Raw genomic sequence first — 27,171 nt, 5'->3', positions numbered from 1 at the left:
TCTCCTCTTAAGGCTAGTGTTTCCTTCTGTGGAGTCTCCACATTTAATTTAATGATACCGATTTGAGATTTTCCTTGACACATGTTTTTGTTTTCATCTCTTGTAGGTAGCACACAGTCCTTATTAAAATGTTGCCAGATTACAAGCAAAATAAGCCAGACCGCCTCCCTTCCAAGAAGAAAATCACATTTTCCTTTCATATGTAGAACCTAGGTTACTATATATATATATATATATATATGCACATATAAAATATGTCATGCATGTTGTACATCCATAATACATGCATGTGACATGGAAATAAAATGGAGCCAGTTTGGAAAGGCAGGTAAGACATGTAAAGAGGACAGGAACGGGAAGGAACATGGCCAAAGCAGATGGTAGGCTTGTAGAATAACGTCATTATGAAGCCCACTACTTTGTACAATAAATGTTAAGCTGTTAAAATTTTTACTTACAGTGTCTCCACATTGCGTGTTATTTTATTTTACATAAAGATGGTCCTATTATCACAACATCTCTTGTCATTGATAACAAACCTGTTAAGGTTTACATATTTAATGGCTAATTAAATTCATGAATTTCAGCAGCTTTTCCATTGACTCCAGTTGGCTTTCCAGATATAAAAATGAATGATGTATAAATATGTGTAATTTTTATTTTTAATATTTCTTTCCCAGTGAACTGTCATATCTTCTGAAGGCCATCCACTCAGAATGGCAATGGCAAGTGACATGTCCTATATGATGAGTATAATCTATTGGTATAAAATACAGCCATGAATGGAGAGATGGCTCAGTGGTAGAGGTCCTGAGTTCAATTCTCAGCAACCACATGGTGGCTCACAACCATCTGTAATGGGATCTGATGCCCTCTTCTGGTGTGTCTGAAGACAACGATAGTGTACTCATGTACATCAAATAGTTTTTTTTAACAGTGTACTCAGTGTAAGAAATATGTTAAAAATCATATGGCTGAGCAGATTTTTTTAAGTTACATGATTATTTTGTCACATATTTAAGGGAAAGTTGTTTGCCGTCTAGAAAAAAAAATGCATTCAAAATTGCCAGAGCTGAAAGTCTCTTTCCACTACTAGAAAACTGGCTGGTTATTCAATGAGAAAATGAGTGGCCATGTGTGAGTCCTGAACTTAGAGAGAAATTGAGTGAAGCCTCACCAAAGAGATTGTCGCTGTGAGCAAAGACTGTGTTTCCAAATAATAATGTGGAGGTTGCTGAGGAAACCCCTGAGGTTGACCTCTGGCCTCCGTTTACATAGAGAGAGACAGACACCAAAATGATTAAGTGTTCCAGAGACAGGACCACATGACCAGGTCACAGGACGGGGAGGTGGCTTATTCATTCATAGTTACTGGTTTTCCTCAGAGATAGGAGAGCGCGCAACTTAAAAACCAGGTACCAAATACACGAAAGACAAAGGGGAAGTTAGAGAAACCTCACCAGTGAGTTGGGTCGTGTGAAAAAGGAGGCAGATGTAAGCCTTGGTACTTGAAGAATTCGTGGGCACAGGTAAGAGTTGATTAGATAGAGCAGAAGACAGGAGCTGTAAGCTGCAGCGCTGGTGGGGAGGAAGCAGACAGATGAACTGACAAAGAAATGATGCACACGACGCTGAAGTGCATTGGAAACTTCTCGTCTGCTTTCCTGCCAAAGACAGATGACGTGCTGGTGATGTGCCGGTTTTCAGTGTAGAATGATATCTATCTATCTATCTATCTATCTATCTATCTATCCATCCATCCATCCATCCATCCATCCATCCATCCATCATACAGTGTTCTGCCTGTGTGCATGCTTGTACACCATAAGAGGGCACCATATCTCATTACAGATGGTTGTGAGCCACTATGTGGTTGCTAGGAATTGAACTCCTGGCCTCTGGAAGAGCAGTCAGTGTTCTTTTTTTTTTTTTTTTTTCGGAGCTGGGGACCGAACCCAGGGCCTTGCGCTTGCTAGGCAAGCGCTCTACCACTGAGCTAAATCCCCAACCCCTCAGTCAGTGTTCTTAAGCCGTCCCTCCAGCCCCATGATGTCCCATAATCAACATAAATTTTATTTTACTCTATCAATACTTTGCAGAAGCTTTTCACCTTGCTCTTTAGGTATTCTTTTCTGAGAATTATGTAATCATATATATACATATACACATATATGCATATATACACATGTGTGCCACAATATGTATAAATGTGGATATATATAGATATGGGTATAGATGTAGATGTAGATAGAATATATAGAGAATATATTTGTCACAGTATTTCCTGGAGTTATATTTTCCATATTTAATTGTAAAAATCATATATGTGGATATACAATATATATAATCTTTTATCATCTCTATTATAAGTGTACTTCCTAGATCTATTATAGGACATTGATTATAAATAATTTTTATTTTATAGCGTAAAATATCTAGAAATATTTTTATGCTGAAAATGGTACTGAAAGACTACATTCAGACAAGAATGTCATTCCCATACATCCTAAACTACATTCACTAATATGAAGTTGTTCTTTTCTTAAAAATATTGTATTTATTGTTATTACATGAGTAGCACATGAACATGTGTACCACATGCATGCAGTGCCCATAGAGGCCAGAAGAGGGCATTGATTCTCCATGAAACTGGAGTTACAGTTGTTTGGGAAGAACCTGTGGGTACTGGGGATCACCCTTAAGTCCTCTCTTGAAGAGCAGACAGTGCTTCTAACTCTAAGCCATCTCTCCAGCTCCGTAGTCATCCCCTTGCTCCAGACCTATGCAGGTGGAAGGGTATGTACACATACATTCACCACTGGGAATGGTAAAACCTGGGGTTGGGTTTTATCACAGGATTTTTAGCAGCACCTCAGCAGTCAGACCACGATGCTGACCATCCACTCCCGTCTCTTACCTCCGCACTTAACTTTGGACAAGCTAGATAAACGTTCTAGGTCCTAATTTATTTATTAGTGAAACGAGGCTGACAGTAGTTCCCACTCCCAGGACTAACTCTGAGTATGTCAAGTGCTAGTCAGAGCGAGAGGAAGCTCTAGTTGGCTTTTATAGAAGGGCAGACTGTTCACACTGGAGCTAGACTGCTCAGCTCTGAGCTCCCACACACAAAGAACAGACTCTGACATGAAAGAATAAAGGTTCTGGCTTATTTTCTAAAGTTCTTGCTTTTTAGAAACAAACATTGCCGAAAGGGAGGTTTGTTATATCCCCTGTCGTCTGTAGCAAGACAGTTGAAATATGTTGCTATCAAGTTATGATCCGAGCTCATCCCGAGAGATTCATTTGTTTCGTGGAATTGTGTGCAAGTGCATTTCCCCCAGCCTTTTCTATCCTTAAGTGGAAATTATTCCAGCACTACTTAAAACTTGGTGGTGCTTATTTGAATATTTTCATTCTGCTTCCAGGAACACGGGGGTGTCCATTACAGTGCTGGGAAATACATACTTACAGAAAATAGGGATTGATTTTCCCCGCAGTGGTGTTCTGAAATGTTCTGAGGAAGTGGCTGATGTACATGGCTGATTTTAAAGAAACAAAGTTAGAACGTGATAAATGGTAGGAATTACCAAATGATCCTGAAATAGCAAATGTGTGTTTAGCATTCATTGGTCTTTAAAAAAATAAAATCAAGGCTAGCTTTTAGGGACCCCCTGGGGTTGCTGTAATGTTAGTATTCCTTATGTCAAGGTCAAGAGGTTTTAGACTTTAGTCAGACCCCTGTCTTTTTGCTTTATTGATTTTTTTTAACTTTTATGTACATCTGCTTTAAAAGAAAAATAATCTCGATTTTGCTCTCTTTAAAAACTCCAACTCACTGTTCACATTTCTCCTGAGTATCTTTGGTGCTGCTAACTGCTTCCTTTGTTACAACATGAACAACGTGGCATGTGTTTCTAAAATAATGCATCTATTTTCTCTCCAGGAAAGAAAATCGTTCCCAAATGTCCTGTGTGACAAACCAAGTCACTTGTATAGTTCCTTCAACATCACAGTTCCATAACTTTTGTTGTTTGTGCTTTTAAATTTTAAATCTTCAAGGCTATCTTTGGATGTTGTTCTTTTGCTCATTAAAGGGTTTCCATCAGGATAAGAGAGTTAGAATTCCATTGAAAGAGTAAAAAACTGGAAAGTAGTCAACTTCAGTCAATTGGAGCTCTGGATTAGAGCAACAGAAAGTGCTACCCCTTCTTTCCAAATGGTTTTTTTCTAACAGATATTTAGAAAACTGCCCCCAGAGTGCCCCCTCCCTCTTTCTCTTGTTACTGCATATGTCCTGAATTTCTTCTGATATTTTACTTCCCCGAGGTGTAACATGTAAATATATGCTGTATTCTGTATCAGTATTTTGTTTCACTGTAGCAAATTACCATGTATTTCAGGGCTAGTCTCACAACTCTGCAGATCAGAAGGCTGGACCTGGCTCTCAGCAGGGTCCTCTTTCCAAGCTCTCCCAGTAGCTGGCAGAATTGTTTCTCGCAGGTATGGAACTTGTAGTAGCTCGCCTCGCCTGGTCTTCGAGGCTGAGAAAAGCAGTTCCTGGTGCTTCAGATTGGTTTAAAGGACCCATCCAAGATAAACTGCTTTGGGGTTAAGTGGATATTTACAGATTCATAGCTTCTTGGAAGCCATTTTGTTCCATAGGTTCTTTCCCAAGGACTTGGGATGAGCAGCCTGACCTCAGAATGCTGGACATTCAAGTTCTTCTGAGAAATTGGCCTGCCTTATTCTTGACTTTCAAAATACAATAAATACATTGTATCCTGTTTATTTCCTGTGTACAAGGTTGTAACCTTTATTTTGTAAATGAATAAAGGTAGAGCTATAGAGGTGGCCCAATGGTAAAGAGCACTGGCTACTCTTCTAGAGGGCCTGACTTTGTTTCCCAGCATCCACTTGGCGGTTTACAGCCCTCTGTAGCTCCAGGTCCAGAGATTATGCCACCCTCTCCTGGCCTGTCTAGGTACTGCATACGCATGGTGCACAGACAGACGTGCAGGGAAAACACCCCTACCTGCAAAATTTTAAAATAAATAAAATACTTGAGAAATATATCATAGTTATCTCAAGACTAAATGCCTTGACGTCTCACAACATAAAAGGCCGAGTGAAAAATAATAGAGAAAAAATAATCAGTTAAGTAAGACTTTCATTCTTAGTTTAGGTTGTTTTTTCTTTGTTTGTTTGTTTTGTTTTATTCGAGGACAGTCACAGATTTCAAATGAATTCCTTTTACTCAGTTCTCACTTCAAGTGGTTGTGGGAAAAGTATGAAGTCATTTCCCCAAGAAAGTAGGTAACATAAGAGAGGCAGGTTCCCACTCTCTTTAAGAAATCTAACCTAACACAGCCTCCCAGGGGAACGTAGACCTCCTTGGGCACTTAATCCCTGTGAAGTTAAAGGAAGCATGTGACTGCTTCTGCAGGACAGCTCCTAGAAGGTGGAAATCACAAGGCATGGTGGTTTGAATAGGAATGGCCCCATAGACTCATGTATGGGAATGCTTAGCTCATAGGGAGTGGTGCCGCTAGGAGGTGTGGCCTTGCTAGAGTGGGTGTGGCCTTGTTGGAGGAAGTATGTCACTGTGGGGGCGGGCTTTGAGTTCTCCTATGCTCAAGCTATGCCCAGTGTTGACCACAGTCTCCCCCTGCTGTCTGTGGATCAAGGTGTAGAAATCAGCTTCTTCTACAGCACCGTGTAGGCCTGCATGCCACCACGCGCCCTACCATGACAATAATGAATTTCTTCTCTGAAACCGTAAGCCAGCCCCAATTCAATGTTTCCCTTTATAAGAGTTGCCCATGGTCATGGTGTCTCTTCACAGCAATAAAACCCTAACTAAGCCAGGCATGGTAGCATACACTTTTAATCCCAGCACTTGAGAAAGCAGAACCAACCTGGACTACAGAGTGAGTTCCAGGAGAGTCAGGGCTACTCAGAGAAACCCTGTCTCAATAAGCAAGGCAGGGTAAGGGTAAAAAGAAAAAGCTAAGACACAAGGCTTTGTTCACCCAGGGCGTGGGCAAAGCAGATACGCCCACCCCTTACCCCTTTCATTTCCCACTCCTACGTCCATAGCAAAGCGTTTCTGCATTGAGCACAAGATCAGATCTATTTTATTACTTCGTAACTATACTACACCGAGTGTATTGTTACCTGCTCATAGAATGCTTTCAAGTCATGCCCAACATGCTCGCACATAAGATACATGCTACTCTACTGGACTGACAGTTCCCTCCTTCAGTTTTAGTTAAAGACTTCCTCTAGGATATCACAGGGAAGGCTCACGCGAAACCACCAGTGATCTCACATGCTAGGCAGAAGAGTCTCAAGGTCGCTCACTCTCTTTTACTCCACTTACCGCCTTCAGTTCTGTCACATCCTTCCCCCATTTAAAATGTTTCCGGAAAAAAAGAGGGAGAAATGTCGCCGACTCAGAGTTGGGGGGGTCCCTGTAGAAAGTGTATGGGATCTCAAACAGAAATGAGAGAATTCTCATCCCATCCCTAACCGAGAAGCTATCCACCTCTGATTGCTTAGAGGGGGGATATCTGTGTGTCTATTTTGATTTTCATGCTTGTGTTTTGTTTTCCTTGTTCTTAATTCATTTTTTTTTTAGAGAGAGAATGAAGATAAATTTAGGTGGGTAGGGAGGTGAGGAGAACCTGGGTTGGGAAGGGGATGGGAAAAGATATGATGATATAAAATATTTAAATGATAAAAATATAGCTTAAAACAAAAAGAGAGGAAAAGAAATGAGGGACCCCTGCTTCCGGTTCTGAGCTGGAGCTCTGTTTGTGGAAGGACAAGTAAAAGGTGACCAGGTAGGTAGACAGCGAGAGGAAGGGCTACCCTCCTGTAATAACCTTGACATCTCACCATTCCTTTGGCCTTGGTTTTGCTCATCACAGGCCTACTTTGTAACTTGACTGTTAAATTTCTTTATAGGCCTTATGAATAAGATGTTGATGTTTGTCTAAATTTAGACACCTACCCCCCACACCCCCAATCCTAAATTTCACTCTCTTCTCATCCACTGCGTCTGGTTAAACAAATAAATAAATAAATCCTCACCACCACCTCCCCTTTGATCTTCATTTCAGGTTATTCAAAATGTATGGCTGGCGTCCTTCAAAGGAGTAGCGCGGTTACGGGATGTTTTATTCAGCGTGTGCCTGCTCTGTCCTTTGTGTGGCTATTCAGATTGCTGTGGAATCTGACCCGAAAGGCGGTCATGGATTTTTTGCCCACCGTAAATGACAAGCAGTGGTATATGGTGAACGCTATAGGCATTCTGGAAATTTCTGTAGCGGCGTCTATTTCACGCAAGTCTGTTTCCTTAGGAATGCTGGAAGGTTCCACCTAAACTCTTTAGTCAGAGACCCAGGTTTTATCTCACGTGTAACACAGAGTGGAAATAATTCAGAATGCAATTACAAGTCGAGGATGCGTTAAAAGAGAGCATGCAATAACTTAAAAAAAAACTGATTGTTTTTAATAATTCCATGCCTTTGGGACAAAAGGACATTCGCTTTTTATGCCCACCCCTTTGGAGGTCCACTTCGTTTTTCATTGGCTGCCCATGAAATCTTTCGGAGATCATTACCTTAGTGCCCCCTAATGAAATGTAAATAAAATGAATGATTACAGCTTGATTACGGGTCCAGTATTTACGAGGCTTCTGGTAACTCGGTGCATAAATTTAAGGGCGTGAGTAAATTCTCTCAGGGCCAGTTGATGCAGAGTGAGCTGTTTTTCTTTTCTATTTTTTATGATGCACTAATTCTTTGCATTTCTAGATTCTTTATTGTTGTTTCTGTCCCCGAAAAAGTGAGATTCTGGAAAACGTGTGTGTTTGTGTGTGTGTGTGTGTGTGTGTGTGTGTGTGTGTGTGTGTGTGTATGCGCGTGTGCACACACACGCGTGCATGCGTGTTTCCTGGGTGATGTTTATGGTCCCTGTTGAGTTCAGGACAAACCGAGGTGGCTGGCAGAGTCTGACCTGTCAGAGGAACAGGAAAAGAAAGGAGCCTTGCTTTCCTGTTTGCTTTGAGCAGCGTGCCTATCTTCCCACAAAGGAAAACATGGCAGCACGCTCTCCCTTTTCATTTGTCATAACCCAGCTCACTTTCAAGTCTAGGAACAGCACAGTGGAATGGGTTAAGTGTTCTGTGCCTGGTTGGGTTAGTTTTCGCTTTTTCCTCTATACAAAGAAAGTTAGCCTGCATCTCAGTTTAACTACTCAGCACCGTGCTTCCCCGGTAACTTTTCGTTCTAGAAACGCCATTACTGTGAACTGTTCATAGTGAAGATTCTAATCCTTCCTCATCCTGCAGAGCAGCTCCTGCATCAAGAGGTTGAATAGCCCTTGAAGTACGATAGGCATGAGCAAATCCTAGTTGGAATATGTGATAGCTGATCTTGGTTATCGATTTAAAGTGGAAGGAGAGGGAACTTCAAGTGAAGAGTTGCCTCCCGTGGCTTGCCCTGTGGACATATTTGGAGAGCATATTTTTGTTGCTAATTGATTTAGGAGAGCCCAGTCCACCGTGAGCGATACCATCCCTACACAGGGATGGAGAGAACGATACTTGAAGGTGAGTGTAGTAGCAAGCCAGTAAGCAACAGTTCTCCTTGGTGTCTGCTTCACATTCTTGTTCTGACTTCCTTCCGTGAAGAATTGTAACTTGTAAGATGAAATAAACCCTTTCCTCTCCAAATTGCTTTTGACCCTGGTGTTCCTCCTAGCAAAATATGCCTAGACGCCACTGGAAAGGCAGTCTCATTGTACTTTAGATTTTAGATCATGGATAGGTTTCAGATCCTGTCAGATCCTGTTAGATCTCCAGAATGCATGTTAACAATCCCTGCAGTAGAGTTACTGAAGCAGAAGGATAAAGAGTTCAAGACTAGCCTCAGCTATCTAGAAAATTCCAAGAGAGCTTAGGGGTTCCTATTGATAGTTTGTGGTATATGATCTATGATGTGAGGATGCAACATGTAAGTTTGGCAAAAATATATTTTAATACTCATTCAACTCTCTCATGTGGTCTAGAGACTTTCAAAACTCTAATGTATCTTTCATCTAAAATGCAAAGGAAAATATAGCGTCAAAGCAGCAAGGTTCCCAGGTATAGAAGATCATTCCTTTAAGCCACTAGCTCTTGACCTTCCTAATGCTGTGACCGTTAAATACAGTTCCTCATGTTGTGGGGACACCCCTCCCCAACCTTAAAATTATTTTGTTGCTACTTCATAAATTTTATTTTACTACTGTTATGAATCATAATATAAAGATCTGATACACAGGATATCTGATTTGCAACCCCCAAAGGGGTCACAACCTACAGGTTGAGAGTCACTGTATCTAAACAATAGCCAAGAGTCACAGGCCCTGTTCCATTCCTACTCGTGTGAGTAAAGAAGGCAGTCAAGTGATAAAGGAGCCCAGTGGCTGTGAAGATTTAAGCCTAAGCAAGCCCAGCAATGGCTTCCCAAACAGCCTGGGCAGATAGAGAGGAAAGACAAGGATGAGAATGAGAACCTGGGGCTGATTCTGGGTTGGGGTTTCTGTTATAAGACTGTCCTTGGCTTTTACTGCTGGGAGCATACACCATGATCAAAACAACTCTTAAAGGGACAACACTTAATTGGTGCTCACTTACAGGTTCAGAGCTTCAGTCCATTATCATCAAGGTAGGAGCATGGCAGCATCCAGACAGGGATGGTGCAGGAGGAGCTGAGAGTTCTACATCTTCATCTGAAGGCTGCTAGGAGCAGACTGGCTTCCAGGCAGCTATGACGAGAGTCTGAAAGCCCATACCCACAGTGACATGCTTCCTCCAACAAGGCCACACCTCCAAATAGTACCACTCCCTGGGCCAAGCATATACAAACCACTACAGGGACCAAAGTATGAGTTGTACTAGACCATGTGATCTTATTTCAAGTTCAAGATGATCTGAGAAAATAGCAGAGTATTACTGTAATCACATGCAAATTCTAGATAATAGAACCCAGGTCTTTTTGAGTAGATGGCTGCTATGTGGTTATACAAGCATCAAAATGGACATTTTACAATCCTGCCCCTCTGCCTTTTCTTGATGCCCAAAACCACTGCTAAGCATCCCAGCCCTTCTCAACAGGAGTATCCCTTAGCTCCAGAGCACTCCATAAGCTGGACACACACACACACACATACACACACACACACACACACACACGCACACGCACACGCGCACACACACGCGCCTGATCAAACAACGAACTTTTGATATACAAAATATTTATGAGTGAAAATGAGTTAAAATGTGCATGTATCGCAGTCCATGATAAAAGGAAGAACTTTGAGGATGATCAGTAAGCCTTATGGTAAATAGTTGAAGAAGGAAATGATAAGGCTTGGATCCTAATACCTGAGTTCAGATGTTCAATGTGAGAGTGAGTCATCATATCAGAGAATGTGCCAGGAAGTGCGCAGGCATCCACAAGTGTGCCCTTTATTCTCAGAACAGAAATCATATGCATGCGAGTGGATCTGTACTTGGTGATGTACACTGAAGACATAGGCTTTGTTTCTCTACCACACCTTCCTCACTGGAGATGACTGATCACACCGGTCCTCTTAGGCTAGAAAGAGCAATTTTAATCATCTGTCCAAGGCGTGCCTTTTCTGAGGTTATTGATTGATAAGGGCGTTGCAACGTCATAGATTCAAGTCAACGAGAAGGGTAAGATCTCTGCATGTGTCATTACCCCAGGAACACTGACGACCAAGCCTGCTTTAAAAAGTTCTCATCCATAAACCAGGAGTGCTGCTATATGCCTGTAATCCCAGCGTTCAGGAGATGGAAGCAAGAGAAGCAGAAATACAGGATCAACATCTGCAATGTAGAAAGTCTGAAGTCAGCCTGAGACCTATGAGACCATGTCTCATTGGATTAGCAAGTTCTCTACCATTTCTGCTACTTTAAAATAGAGATAAGGCTAATGGGTTAGAGTAGCTGAAGTTAGGATATAAGGGCAAAAGGGAGGACTCATTCTAGTACAATCATAAAATTATAGACATTAAGATAGATCCTATAAAACGCAAATTTCATAAATAACATTTTCCTGAATAAGTTTTGACTAAAAAATTAAAATGCAGTTGGAGGATAATCAATAACCTCTCAAATACTACAGATTAAAGATATTTGATATTCTGCTCAGGAAAATCTGATAAACCAACATGTGTTTTTTTTCAGCATCCTTGTACAAAAGGAAGTTAGTCTTCTATTCCTACTTGCACCATATCGATGGCTGGATAACATGGTGATATCCAGTTCCCGCAGGCTTGGCAAGGTTGTTATGTTTCAATGTTTTCCTGCTGTTCCCAAGAAGAAGAGATTATAATTTTACTTTGCTGTTTCTGGAGAAATGGAAATTGAGTGGTGATCCACTTAGAAAGTGACGGCTTGTGGTATGTTCTTAGGGACCTTTTTCCTTTGTGTTTGTGATGCAAGGAGAGCCCAGCTTGTCTCAGTACTCGAAGAGTAGCTGTTACAGTGGGCGTTTGACTATCAGGGAGATGGAGAAGAACATGGCACAGTCTTCTCAGAAACTTTGTATGCAGAGGAAATGTGAGGGCAGCGCTGTTAGAACAGCGCCTTTGCCCTGTATGGCCTGGCTGTAGAGAGGCATCTCTGTGCAGGATCATCTCCTGTTGCAGAGTACGGAGTCGAAGCATTCATCTTCACTGCCGTATGTTTTCCCTTCGGTAGGACTTGGAAGCAAAGGACAAGAGTCTAACCCCAAACTCTGATTAAGGCAGATGAGTTTAGACCAGCGTTGCCTCTGGTTTCTCCCCTACCCATTACGTAGCCCCAGAATATAGCAAAGAAAACCCTTTTAAACTGGGAAATTCTAAGCTTCATTGTTTTAGTAATTTGACGTTCAGTGGTGCCCACAATTCTTGGTAAAAGAATGGCGGTTAGCCAGCATGCAATATTTAAAAAAAAAAAAATGACATTTGTATGTTTTTTCCATTGCTGTGCTAGTCTCCATGGTATGGATGGCATCTAATCAGGGAAATGTGGCATTTTTACTCCCTTGCCTTCAAACAAAAACACACGTGGATGCATTATTTAATATAGGTTGTCAGATCGCCATGGTATTTATAACTGAGAGGCTGTGGCTGATTTGGAATTACGCGGGATATTAAGGGAGAAGAGTTGCAGAAAGATGACTTTTTATAGAGCGGCTCCTCAGAGGTGAAGTGGTTTCTTACATTGCTGTCTTTCCCAGCTTTTGAAATCTGGGGTCTGAAAATGTTACAGACGACATTTTCTCAGTAGGTTACCTTCGGTGTGTGGCTGTCCCTTCTTGTTGCCAATCAGTTCCACAAGTGTCTCCAAAGTGAAACATTCAGAATGTGCCTTGACCAAGAAGAACTTTCATGGAATACTTAGAGATCAGGGACAGGGACAAACTGGGAAGAGAGCTGTTCTCTGTTCTGTATTCATGGTCCTAGAAGCTGAGTAGTTTCACAGTTATTTTCGACAAATTCTTACTGATTATCAGACATTTTTTAAATGCCCTTATATGATTCAAAATCTGAAAAGCTAAAATAATTGACAGATGTTATGAGAGTAACCTGTTCAAGGGAACCTTCCCCTCTTTTTTAATGGGATTATTTATTTACATTTCAAATGTTTTCCCCTTTACTGGTTTCCCCTCCGGAAACCCCCTAGCCCATCCTCCCTCCTCCTGCTTCTATAAGGGTGCTCTCCCATCCACCCACCCATTCCTGCCTCTCTACCCTGGCATTCCCCTACACTGGGGCATTGAGCCTTCCCAGGATCAAAGGCCTTTCTTCCCACTGATGTCTGACAAGGCCATCCTCTGCTACATATGTGACTGGAGTCAGGGGTTCCTCCATGGGTACTCTTTGGTTGGTGGTTTAGTCTCTGGGAGCTCTGGGGCATCTGGTTGGTTGATATTGTTGTTCTTATGGAGTTGCAAACCTTCAATCCTTTCTGTACCTCCTTCATTGGGGACCCTGTTCTCAGTTCAATGGTTGGCTGAGAGCATCTGCTTCTGTATTTGTCAGACTCTTTCAGGCTCCTGTCAGCAAGCGTTTCTTAACATCCACAATAGTATCTGGGTTTGGTGTCTGTGTGTATATGGGAGGGATCCCCAGGCGATGCAGTCTGGATGGCCGTTCCTTTAGTCTCTGCTCCACACTTTGTCTCTGTATTTCCTCCTGTGAATATTTTGTTCCCCCTTCTAAGAAGGACTGAAGCAATCGCATTTCAGTCTTCCTTCATGTGGTCTGTAAATTGTATCTTGGGTATTCTCAGCTTTTGGACTAATATCCACTTATCAGTGAGTGTATACCTTGTGTGTTCTTTTGTGACTGGGTCGCCTCACTCAGGATGATATTTTCTAGTTCCATTCATTTGCCTAAGAATTTCACAAAGTCATTGTTTTTAATAGCCGAGTAGTCCTCCATTGTGTAGATGTGCCACATTTTCTGTATCCATTTCTCCATGGAAGGACATCAGGGTTCTTTCCAGCTTCTGGCTATTATAAATAAGGCTGCTATGAACATAGTGGAGCATGTGTCTTTGTTGTATGTTGGAGCATCTTTTGGGTATATGCCCAGGAGAAGTAGAGCTGGGTCCTCAGGTAGTTGAATGTCCAGTTTTCTGAGGAACCTCCAGAGTGATTTCCAGAATGGTTGTACCAGTCTGCAATCCCACCAACAATGGATGAGTGTGCCTCTTTCTCCACATCCTCACCAGCATCTGTTGTCACCTGAGTTTTTGATCTTAGCCATTCTGACAGGTGCAAGGTGGAATCTCAGGGTTGTTTAATTTTCCATTTCCCTGATGACTAAGGATGTTGAACATTTCTTTAGGTACTTCTCATCCATTCCATATTCCTCAGGTGAGAATTCTTTGTTTAGTTCTGTATCTCACTTTTAATAGGGCTATTTCTCACCTCTAAAAGATGGTTAGCACTTTTCGAAGTGTTCACATTCAGAGCTCTTCCACACATGTATTGCTAACCCTCTGGATCGTGTATCTAGTACATCCTTAACTCCGTCCACATCCAAGTGTTACTAAAAGTAAATATCTTGGCTTAGATTAAATACACAGCATGTGCTATGCACATGAATTCTTCTGGAGTCAATTTGTCAAACATGACATATCCATACTGTGATCTGGAAAACTATTATCTTGTAGTAGAAAGATTGCAACATATAAAGTAAAAAAAAAATCTCAAGTAAAAATTTATGCGCTTGGGATGTTGGGGAAGTGTACTTATGTGTGTGTGTATGTGTGTGTGTATGTGTGTGTGTGTGTGTGTGTGAGTGTGTGTGTATGTGAGTGTGTGTGTATGTGAGCCACAGACAGCACATTTCGTATCCCCTTTAGGCATCTACATTTTCTATGTATCTAAACCTTGTGTTTCCCCCTTTCTACTTTAATGTTGTTGGTGTTAACTTTCGTTTACTTCAATGTTTATTTAGCATATTTGTGTGTTCTGGTTCTGGACAGGATGGTGTTTAACATAAATATTATAAAGAGAGAGGCATTCAAGAGAAGGCTGGAGGCTCAGAAAGCTCTCAATTAGGTTCTTTGCTCTTAGAAGTAGCTTGAGGCTCATGAAATCCCCAAATTCACAAATTGAGGGGTTTTCACATATTTGACATGTCCACGCAACCAGCAACTTAGGAGGAAAAGAAAACCAAAACAATGTAGATTCACAACTTCTGCCACCAGATCTTCCCTCTACCCCATGTTCATTGCCAATCCTCACACACACACACACAAACACACATTCACATACACACACACATACACACACATACACACACTCACACACACATATACTCACACACAAACACACACTCACATACACACACATACACACACTCACACACACATACACACACGCTCACATACACACATACACACACACTCACATACACACATACACACACATACACACACACATACACACACACATACACACACACACGTAAATGTTAAACACCTATGCTTTCTTTTTCCTTGTTTCTCTTTTTAAACCGTGACAAAATATGGTAGCAAGAAATTTCCATTTGACCTACTTATCTATAAGCACGCAATTATGTGATATTAAGTACCTTCACCTTGTTGTATAACCATCGGCACTACCCATTTCCAGAACATTCTCCTCCTCTCCAACTGTGACTCTGGACTATCAAACATTGACTTAACATCTTTACTGCTGGTCTCTAACAGTGACCATGTTCTTTTCCTTCTTCCTTCCTTCCATCCTCTCTCTTTCCCTCCTTCCTTCCCTTCCCTCTCTCTCCCCTCCCCTTCCCTCCCTCCCTCTCTCCCTCCCTTCCTCCCTCCCTCCCTCCCTTCCTTTCTTGTGAATCTAATGAGTCTAGATTCCTCAGATCGATTGTAGGAGTCATTTTTATCAGACAACAGTAATGGCATTCCTGTTTTTATTTCATTTTATTTTATTGAGGTGCATACCCTACAGTGGGATGGGTTGCTCATAGGCATGTCTTTGTTTTTGAGGAATCACTGTTATCTCTCTGCAGTGGCAGTACCACTTTGTTTCCCCACAGGATATTATTTCTGTCAGTAATTTTTTTCATATGGCTATGATATGTAACTATAGCTCATTCTACTCTGTCACCGTATCTCCATGTACTTAGTGGCCATTTTTACTATTGATGATTGTCTTAGGGTTTCATTGCTATGAAGAGACACCATGACCAAGGCAACTCGTATAAAGGGAAACATGTACTTGGGGCTGGCTTACAGTTTCAGAGGTTCAGTCCATCACCATCATGGCGGGAAGCATGGCAGCGTGCAGGCAGCCATGGTGCTGGAGAAGGGGCTGAGAGTTCTATGTCTTGATCCTCAAGCAGAGCGAGACTGTATGCTCCACATTGAGCTATACTGGCCATATCTTAGGCCTACCTGAACAGTAGCACATGACCTTCAAAAAAGTCACCTCCTAATAGTGCTGCTCCCTATGGGCCAAACATTGAAACATGTGAGTCTTTGGTGACCATACCTATTTAAACCACCACAATGGTCATCTGTGTGAATTCTAGTTTGGGACTACCTCAAACTATTATCTTTCTGTAGCTTTTTATTAATATATTACTGGAAAGAAAGTCTTAGAATGAAGATAGTACTATACTTACGAAGTGTCCTGATCACTGCACTTGATAACAGCTAACTGTGTGGCCAGCTGACGTTGGCCTAGCAGGAGGGACTGTTTGTATCACAGAATCAGAAAATTTGGGTGTCAGGCATCTGGCATAACTTGATCCACGACTAAATAATTAACACCAAATTCTGTTCATCTCTCTGTTCATTCTGCCTTTTTAGCTGTTGTCACTAGATTCATGATCACAAGACAGCCAATGACACTTAACCTCCCATCTTGAAACACAGCAGGAAAATAATCCCACTCTCTCTTGCCCCTAACCTAACTTGAGTGATATCCATAGTCCTAAAGCAAGACTTTTGTTCAGAGAATAGATGCTGCTGGCTGGATCAGCCTGCAGCTTGCACATTGTGTGTTTACCAGAGCCAAAGCCAGCAGGATGGGGCGGGCAGCGACACCTCCCAGACTAACCTAGAATACAGTTATCACAAGAATGAAGAGAAAGAACTGCTTGTTTGAGCTCAGGGTGTGGGAAGGTCAGCATGGTCCATGACAGCGACACTGTTAGTCTGCACATAGCTGGCAAATCACACAGTGCTGCCTGAGGATCGAGATATAATTGTAGCTACAGAGTTTTACTGCAAAGTAAAAGTCGAAATCAAAGAGCTTCCTAACGGCAGGTCAAAAATTGAGGTGTTCAACATCTCCATCACTTGCTATCGTAAGACAGAATCTTAACTCTAGTCCTGGCTGGCCTTGAACTTATGATCTCCCTGCGTCAGCCTTCTGAATGTTGGGATCATATTTGTGAACCGCTATTGTTGGCGAGTATAAATTTCCCTTCATTTCCAAGGACTGGTTTGCACTTTTGTTTACTTGCTTTCATTTTGTTTCTGCTTAAAAAGACTTTATTCACTTTGATTATGGAAGGGATATTGTCGAGAAGGAGAAAAATCACTAAGTCTTGGGGATGGAAAAGGTTTGTGTTTCTCCCATTTTAAAAAATACCATTGTGTCTAGCTGCATATGGTAGATAAAAAGTACAAGGAAATTAGGTGATGTTTCAATAAAAGCAAGTACAATAAAACGCAGAGATACGACAGGAAGTTACTATCATCTCTGGCAGCTAATCTTCCTTTTTTAGAATTATTTTATTCTTATCAAAATATAATATATAGAGAGGGATTTTTTTTCTTTTCTATTTTTTGGAGCTGGGGACCGAACCCAGGGCCTTGCGCTTGCTAGGCAAGTGCTCTACCACTGAGCTAAATCCCCAACCCCGGAATTTTAAAAATTAAATGCTGGGCTAGCTTTATGAAAAACTGGATCCCTGCATTGCCCATCCCCCACCCTCCACTCCTACTTCCCGTTGAGCTCTTGAATAAGAGCTCAGTAGTTTCTCAGTAAGGATTCAGGTTCCTCTAACATCAGTTAGTTCCATGCTTTGTGTCTTCATTAGGGTTTTACTGCTGTGAACAGACACCATGACCAAGGCAAGTCTTATAAAGGACAACGCTTAATTGGGGCTGGCTTACAGACACGGCAGCACCTAGACAGGCATGGTGCAGGCAGAGCCGAGAGTTCTACATCTTCACCTGAAGGCAGCTAGCATGAGGGTCTTAAAGCCCATGCCCATGATGACACGCCTACTCCAACAAGGCCACACCTTCAAATAGTGCCACTCCCTGGGCCAAGCATATTCAAACTGTGACACGCTGCATACTGACTTCATTTAGGATACAGGGAGGGCTGTTCTTCTGACCCCTTATCCTGTGTCATTTTCTTGCCTTCTCATCTACAGTTTCCCCATCTAAAGACAGCATTAAGCGTGATTTTTTTTTTTTGGTTAAATCAGTTTTCAATATTTATATTATTCCAGATATGCTTGAGTTAGTTTCTCATTGCTATAGTGACAAGTCACTTTAAACTTAGTGTCTTAAAATAGTACAAAGTTATCATCTTACAATGCTAGGGACCAGAACACTGAACTGTGCTTTGGTAGCAATTGCACAGAGCCAAGGGCTGTCTTCTTCTATAAGCAGTCCCTTCCCTTTAGAAGCTTCTAGAGCTCCTTAGCCTTGGCTGTATCACCCTACTATCTGCTTCTACCAAGTCTCCAACTCTGGCTTCTCCCCTGCATTGTGAGGGCTCTGGGTTTTATGACAGATGAATGCCAAAAGTGCAAGACCATCCTCTTGCCTCAGCATCCTGAATGTGAAGAACAAACTCGCAATTACAATGTAAGATGAGTATACAGACGGGCATCATGACATTATCAGAGGGCCAGCATTCTGTACACAGTGTGCTCTGTGTTGACCTACTAATCACATTTCCATTCTCCCCGATGACTGTGTTTTTCATGGCTGCTTTTACTCTGCCTGGATTCTATTTAGCTATCATGAATCCTTTCCACATTCTCCTACAGAGCTTCATTTCTGCTTTCCGCTCCGCAAGTGGTATTAGTAACCTCTCATTATGTCCTGTATTGAAGCTGCTCCTAGGCCCTCAGCTTCTGGCTCAGGTCACCTTCTCTGCTCTTGTATGTTAGCAACCTCTTTTGGGGATTTCCTTTTGGTAGCAATTGCCAACACCCTGGTGATTCCCTCAGCCTTTCTCTGTATACTGCCTCTTCCTTGCTCTCATGCATTTCCTCTGAATGGTTTGTTATTGTTTAGCACATCCTCCAGTAGTTGAGAATAAATGTGATACCTTACATTCCTTACTGTCTCTTTAGAAGGTATGAAGATGTCGAGGAAAAGCTTTCTCTTACTGACTGCAGAGCCTCACAAGAAAGGGCTGGATGCTCTGTCTTGAGCTTTCTGGGCTTCTGTACAGAGCTTAGGGATGATTTTTCTCAAAAGTCTTACAAACATAAAACATTCAAACAGTGTCCATTACAGAGGACACCCACACTCAGTCTCATATTAGTTCCCCAGTGAGGTCATAGAGAGTCCTTATAAAAAAAGGTCCGTTCAAAGAATTAACCCCAGCTATTAAAAGGCACCCCTCCCCATAAAACCAGTTTCTGATCCCTGGTCATGAAGAATTCAAAGCATTAATTTCCCCTGTCCATTTCCTCCTGCTTCTTCAACTGATAACAATCTTCAGGACCTGTCGCCACATACTATTTATTTCTGCATCCTCCATAAAGCCCTGGACTGTCCCTCATTTGGGCAGACTTCTTGATAATCATCAACCAAGCCGGCCTTGGTCCAACATCCAAACCCCTGCAGTAGATATTCTTTGTCATTCTTTCCCAGTGTTTGTGAATTGACAGCTTATATCCGCCAGTGACCTCTACAGATGACTAAATGCCCTAGTTTCTGAGCCAAAGACACCATCTAGCCCTTGACTCTGTGTCATCCAAGATGCTGGTAGCCTACTGCTATCGGTAACCATGTTGTATATGTCCTTATTGATTTCCCCGGATTAATGACTTGATAGATGGGCCTTTTGATCTCATTCGTTGTTGCATCTGGAACAGGCCCAGATGAACAGAAATTTATTAAATGAATGATGATACTAGCTATTAAGAGTTCTTCATGTCAATACCTTTATCTAACACTGTATTATGTTGATGTTAAAGGGAAAGGACCAATCATATATGCCATCTTTGAAAGTTTACTTCAACTATACTCTCCTTGGAGGAACCTACAGATAGTTGAGTATTCGTCAAGAGCGGTAGCCCCTTTCACTCATGGCTTGCATCCTGTATGTTCCTTATAGAATCCTGAACCTCAGGAGAAAAGAAGAGAAAAAGATATTAGGTTTAGGAGATCTGTCTCATGAGTTTCACAAGAGAAGCCAAGCAGTTAGATTCAACTTCCCTTTGGCCATGCGTGTCAGATGCATGTATTTGGAATCACTACAGGGTAAGCTTCTTCAGCTTTGTCCTCTGAGCAGCTGCGGAACCTATTTTACTGACTATTGAGTCCTTGTGCTCAGCAGAGTTTTCTATCTGGGTTGCTGTTCAGAATGGCATGGATTCCTTGGTAATTAGGTTTCTGTGACTCAGAAGTACTTCTGGGGCTCTGGCTATAAAAAGCCACTCCCCTTGAAAGGACCGAAGTCTCCATGTGCCTTCAGGTTAGTTAGATGGCTGAGAATCAGAAATGTGAAGTGAGAGGTAAAACAATAAGAGGGTCGCCCTCACCTCCACCTACGCTGAGCGCTGTGAAACCAGAATCTCAGTACTTAAAACAGGTCCTTGCTGCTAAGCGTCTTGAAGATGCCCCTTGTCTCTTCTTCATTGGGGTTTCCAGAACAGTACAGGCATTTGGGGCTGGGTAGTTCTTTGCTGTAGGGGATGGTGTCATCTCTGTTTTGTAGGCTGCTTAGCAGCGTCCTGACCACCTACTAGATGCCAGAACAGCAGTCCTCCTCTACATAAAACCAAAACCATCCCCCATCCTTGCAAAACCTAATTGAGAGCTATCATTCCGGAGACAATATAACAAGACCACAACAAAAGCCATGGCACTGGGTTTGTTCAAATGAATAATGTCAGGGCTAGAGGGATGGGCTCAGTTGTTAAGAGCATGGGTTCTTCTTCCAGAAGACCAGGGTTCAATTCCAAGCACCCACATAGCAGGTCACAGCTGTCCGCAACTCCAGTCCCAGGGGACCTGCCACCCTCACACAGACATACATGCAGGCACAATACCAATGTACATGAAATATAAATGAATAAAAAAAATTTTTTAAATAATGCATGTCACTGGATGTCATTTATAAAATTTATAATAAGAGAAGGCTCCTGTTTTATGCCTTCTGAGGCCCTCCAAAGCAATGTCAACCAATGTCCTCTGGACTTATCCCACCAAAATCATGTCGTATTGCTCTAGGATGAGCTGTTTTAATCTATAACTTTTGCAACACAGGACTCCATTCCTTCATTTTAAAAATTTTTTTATTTGTTTGTTTATTTGTAACTTTTTCTGGGGGGAATATATGGGTGGCCGCCCTCGGTCCTGGAGATACAGTACAGGTAGACAATCAAATATAGAGGAGATCAAGTGGTTGTAGGTGCTGAAGAGAAAAGAATGTCAAGATGAAGAAAAAGACTCACTAGGCACGGGAGGGTTGTATGTATCCAAATGGGATAGCCAGAAAAGGTATCAAGAAAGTTCAGAGTCCAGGTAACAAGGAACATGTTTGTCTTCCTTCATGAGGAAGTCCACCTTCCAATGAGGAAGGATTTGTTTTATTTGCTGTTTCAGAGATTTCAATCCAAAGCTTAGCAACCTAGGTCTGATGTTCTGTGACCATGATGAGATGCTCATCGTGGTGGAGCAAGGCCAAGAATCTCCTGATGACCAGAAGGCAAAGAAAGAGAAAGAACCTGGGTATCCTTGTTCTCGTCAAGAGCATGCAACCTAAGCTCCAACTACTTTCAACTAGGCTTAACCTCAAAGGTTCCAACCAACCCCAAGTAATACTACAGGCTGGGGTCTGACAGGCTATTGGGTACCTTTAAGATCCAAACCATAACAGAAGTACTAGGGAAATGAGGTAGATAAATGAGACATTAGTGACAAACAGAGAAGGGTTTGGGAGGTTAAGGTCAGTGCAGAGCTTTGCGTACCAGCTATTCTGTGAGTTCTGATCTACTCCACCACCCAGGCTTAAAAACTAGTAGTAAATCACAGCCAACTTTATGTCCTCCCTCTTTTCCTTCCCTACTTATTTGGAACCAAGCCCTCATTATGTTATTTCATCTGTGAATACTTTCATGTACGTCTCTGAAAGATAAGGACTTAAAAGTGATTACGATGGGGTTGGGGATTTAGCTCAGTGATAGAGCGCTTGCCTAGGAAGCGCAAGGCTCTGGGTTCGGTCCCCAGCTCCGAAAAAAAGAACCAAAAAAAAAAAAAAGTGATTACGAGATACTATGCTGGCAAGTAATTGTCTTTCCCCAGATCCCCACACTGTGTGTATTTGTTTTTATATAGACACATCTACATACTTGATGGTGATTGTTAATTGTCAGCTGATGGAATCACAAGGCACTTAGGAGATGAGCTTCTGGGTGTGCCCATCTTGATTGTGTTCATTAGGTTGAAAGACCTGCCCACTATGGGCGGTATCATTCCCTGGCTGGGATCCTAGATTGTATAAGTAGAGAAAGGAAGCTGAATGAGAATGCGCATTTATAGGTCTCTGCTTCTGATTGTGGGTGTGCTGTTCAAGCTCTTCCACCTGAACTTCTCTGCCAAAAGGGGCTATATCCTTGATGTGTGCATCCAAATAAACCCTTTCTGCCTTTAGAAGTTGCTTTTGTCAGGATATTCTATCACAGAAACAGAAAGGGAACTAAAGTATGTATACATATTTATGCATATGTTACATATATTTAATGTGTATATAAGGTCTATATTGTTATTTTTTGAAATGTCTGATTAATTTTTTATAATTGCTTTGATATCAGGATCTACAAGGTTCATGGGTCTGGTCGTTTGAATAGGCCCATAGGGAATGGCACTATTAGTTGTGCCTTGTTGGAATAGGTATGTCGCTGGGCTAGTGGTTTCAGAAGCAAAGAAGTAAAGGCCTTGTGGTTCATTGTCTCTCCCTGCTGCCTAAGGATCAAGATGTAGACTTCTCAGCTTCTTCTCAAGCACCATTTCTGCCCGCATGCTGCCACACTTCCCACCATGACGATAATAGACTTAACCTCTGACCTATAAGCAAGCCCCAGTTAATAGATGTCACGGTCATAGTGCCTCTTCTCAGCAATGAAACTCTAAGATAATGGATTAGTTAGTTGCTGTGTATCTTAAGCCCTTTTAGTCTTACAGGTTCAATTTTCCATGTCTTTCCCCCTTACTAGAAATAAGTGTGTAAATAATTACAAAAAATATTTGTTTAGAACATATTACTTTAGGAAACCCCTCATTTGTTTTGGCTTTTGCTGGTCTTGTCTCTGATACTATTTAACATGTTGTTTCTCCGCTTCCTGCACACGGGTATCCTGATAGAGAAGCTTGGCTTTCTCCAGGGCTCTGTGACATTTTTGATAAGACTAAGTCTCATTCTTGCCTCAGGAGACACGTATTGTCCAGTGTAAATCTGTCTGTGCTGTCAACAGTCAGCAGTGCTCACAGCCTAGATCCACTGATTCATGAACACTTGGAAAACAGTATTCTGAGCTTTCCATCTCTTCTCTGTTTGCCAGTTGGGAATGCTGTATATAAAAGATTCATTTCCTTATCTACAAGGTATAACACATAGGAAAAGCAAAGTGTTTGGTGCTTCCTTTTCCAGGTGCCGAGGGGTCATTCTCTAGCTTCCACCAAGGTGTCCATGGCCACCTTACTTCCCTCCTACTCTCCTTCCTCCTTTCTTATACTCCTGACTTCAGACAAGTGTTATGTTGTTGTTCTTTCTGATACTTGACTACTCAACTGGACCCAAGTGTGTTTGGTATGAATGAGAAGGAAGTTACTAGGAGCTTTGTTCAGAAAAGTGACCTGTTGCAGAGAAGAACACTTTAGATTTCCTACGGTCTCTATGGCAAAGAGGATACCTAGGAAGAATGTTGGAGAGAGCAGTCTAGGAAATGAATCCAGCTAAGAATCCTGTGCCTTGGATCTGGGTGATTTCAGGAGAAAGACTAAAGAGAGACCACACATCTGACATTGGAAGGAGGCTTATTTGGAGGCTGAGGGTCATGATTATGAGTCTAATTTTGAATATATTACATTAAAGTTATTGAAAGAACATACTAGTGAAATTGGCCCCTAGCCCAGTGGCATGTAGAACTACAAATCGCTTGAGAAGAACTGTGTATGAAAGTTTATGGGGTTAGATTAAAGTATATTTCCAAAAATGAGATTCTCCCATAAAAACTAAAGAATTTCATAGTTTGACTATTCTTTTAAACTAAAGGTAACTGATTTTTAAAAATTATTTTGATTTCTTTTAAATCACCACTTCTAAGTAAAATTGATCTCTTTGTGATCAATAGGTTTTCATTATTTCTTCTTCTTTTTTCTTTTACTAAATTTAAACTACTTTATATACCCTTCCATTGCACTTCCTATGGAGACAAGGGTGGTCTTAGGGCTTCGCTTCCAGTAGGATTTATTGCTTCTAAAAGGTAAGAGGGTTGGCTACTGACCCTGAAGGAGAAGTTGATGACTAGTTAAAAATCAACAATTTTCATAGAGAAAATAAGGGACTCAGCATCATTGTGGGACACTACATAAATATTCATCTGGGCTCAGCTCGGAAGAGTTACAAACGGTTGCTCATACCATGAGGGTAACACTAGGAGAAACCAAATGGAAGCCAAATAGAGTCAGATGTGTTGGAGAAAACCAACCTCTGCTTTTCTCCTTGGCCCTCTGTATGGGACACAATCTGAACCACAGTAACGTGGCAGCAGTGGATATGCCACGTTGAACCTAGGCACTGCCACCGTCTGTGTGCCTTAGCTGCTGTTGTGGCATAAACATGGAGTATGGCTTCACAGCCTCAGGGTATAGCTCTGTGAACATGCCATATCACCTACAGTGGTGGTGGCAGTGGTGTGTGTGTGTGCCCAGCCTAGTAGTACTTAAAAAATTAGAGTTCTTGATGAAAGAAAATTAAGATTTTTTTTTTCTCTCTTGGTGTTTCTTTTCAACCAACCAGTGGTTGCCAAACTTTAAAACATTTTCAAAGGTATCAGAGGAAGTGACTCAGATATGTTCTTCATATATGACAACAGCAGTGCAGTTAGTTCCAGGTTTTGAATACTGTGGGGGGAAAAACGTGTTCCTTGAATAAATACAGGATGAAACTTCCTGGCTTGTGAAATACATGCTGTATGCTGTCTCTTTCCTTCCTAACCCATATTAGATCGCCATTGTAAAGTATGGTACACTGGGATATTCTTAAAGACAGCTTTTCAGAACTAAGAATGTGCGCTCCTGTCTCTGGAATCAATCCCTAGTTGGTACTTTCCCACCACCGGGTTACACCCCGCTCACATAAGTCTCTGCTTTGAAACAGAGTTCAACTTCCCCCAAATTAGCACACTTAGTTTATTCCTCTTTCTGCTGATTGCCATATATAGAAAAAAATCTAATTATTTCCACCAGGCACAGTCCCTCATCTCTTTTGGACTATGAGAAATGCTGTTAACTCTGAGGAGGGAGGAAACAGAGCTTCCCTAGGGTGGCAAATTCAGGCCCTAAGTGTCAGGGGGTTGCTGAATGGGGAGGGGTAGTTGACATTTTGCTTAGAGGAACTCTTTTATGTACGATACTGTTGCTTTATATTTTTCCTCCAAGTCTGCACCGTGAAAGGGACTCTGTCTCACTGAGGTAAAAAGTGGGTCTGTGAGTGTAGCGACTTTCTTTAAAAAAAAAAAAAATCAGAAACCAATTACTTGATATGCAGAGCTGCGAGCCTCGCTCCTTTAACGAAATCAGTGCAGTGCGCACCACAGTTAACCTGAGGAAAGCCGCTGACAGCTCTTGATTCTGCTGGAGGTGGAAGGACCCAAACTTACAGGATTCCCCCTCCCCCCTGAGAGGTTGTTAGTCCAGTCCTTCAGAGAGGTTCCTTTTGGCTCTCTGTCATCACCGGGACGCTGGCAGAGAGTGTGTGTCATGGTTACAATAGAGCGCGGTAACATACACCAACCATGAAAGCCCAGCGGGAGAGACTACAGATTCCGGGGCTGACCTTGGAGTAAGTATTGTCTGTCTTTAATATTTTAATGCTTTCTGCCTGGCACTCGCTTTCTCTTTCCGGGGACCAATAGCTATTTAGCATTTGTTTGTACCGACAGCCTCAGAGCACTGCAGTATGAGGTGGAGGACCATGTTTTAAATGCATGGCATTTGGTTCCAGCTGATGTGCAAAGCCAGACCAAGCCGGGGTTTTTTTTTTTTTTTTTCCTCCCACTGCAGTCGGAGGGAAGGAAAGCGCCGCTGCATATTTAAAGTTGCTGAACCTCAGTTCTGGAAACATCTTAACAGCTCATTGTGAAAGAATGTATCAGTAGGCCATGGTATAGCTGTGTCTTTCTCCTCTCTTGCTGTCTGTTTGTGTTCAAAAACGCCTTCTTCTGAAGAGAGGCCCCTGTCTGCCTTGAATAATAGAGAACATCAGGATGGATGGGCAGGCGGGAGAAGGGTTATCTGTGACGATCATTAGATGTGACCCATGTTTCTTCAGTGCAGCAGAATATTAATGAACTGAAGAACATTTGGAATCTCTCTGCTGTCTCCAGCCATAGCATGCAATATGTTTCCCTAGTTGAGGTCCTGTGTTTGTCTAGCTAGTTTTGGGTTTTTTTTTAATATTTATTTATTTCTGCTTTTCTCCCTCTTCAATTTTTTTTTTTCAAATCCATTAACGCGTCCCACTGCCTTCTGATTTGACGCAGCTACGTGAAAATGCCCACATCAAATGTGTGGCGCAGAAGTTAGACATCTGGGATGCAGGAAGTGTCAGCAAATTTTTATTTTAAATCTGTTAGTTGAGGATGCGGAAGCCGCGAGTGAGTCTGCGCTGACACACTTAGAGAATAAACAGTAAAACGTGAGTCTGGTAGGAGAATAAAAATACCTGGGTCATTTACAGCACAGATAGGGGATCATATTTTTATGAAATCTGTCTGTCCCCTATAGTATCATACTGGACTCTCCTCAAGAAGAGAGCTCTCAAGTGTCCTTAATGAAGTGTTCATTCCCTTTGAGTCCTGTAGATGCACCTTGCAAGAGAAATTATCTCCTAAATTAATACGTCAATGAATGTACAGCGTCCTGGTGGATATTTTTCAAACCAGTCCTTCCTTTAAAGTCTCTGCTTATCTTATTCAAATAAAATGCTCGCTTATAAAAAGTTGGAGTGCTCTCATGGCCTTCTTGTCGAGTGTAGTGTTTTCCATAATGGACACAGGAATTATGTTTGCCCATCGCCCTAGTTATTTTCCCAGCTGACCCCCACAATAGCATTAAGCTTCATCAGTTGTTTGGAATGTCTTAGTGATGGCTAT

The 27,171-nt window shown here is 41.9% G+C and overlaps 1 protein-coding gene across 23 annotated transcripts in view; it reads left to right on the top strand.

Moving 5' to 3' along the window:
* Mast4 (microtubule associated serine/threonine kinase family member 4) overlaps positions 1–27,171 on the top strand; it is a 591,901-nt gene that overhangs the window by 346,472 nt on the left and 218,258 nt on the right. The window contains exon 1 of one of the 23 annotated variants that reach the window (XM_063281121.1): positions 155–25,859. The exons of the other annotated variants lie outside the window; for them this stretch is intronic. Coding sequence (XP_063137191.1) covers positions 25,813–25,859 — 47 coding nt within the window. The 5' untranslated portion in view covers positions 155–25,812. Of the gene's footprint in view, positions 1–154; positions 25,860–27,171 lie in introns of those variants that run through there. 23 annotated transcript variants of the gene reach the window in all.

This window comes from Rattus norvegicus, chromosome 2 (genome assembly GCF_036323735.1).
Source record: "Rattus norvegicus strain BN/NHsdMcwi chromosome 2, GRCr8, whole genome shotgun sequence".
NCBI lineage: Eukaryota > Metazoa > Chordata > Mammalia > Rodentia > Muridae > Rattus > Rattus norvegicus.
Note: the sequence above shows the minus strand (reverse complement) of the source record. Positions and strands in the feature narration are given on the sequence as shown.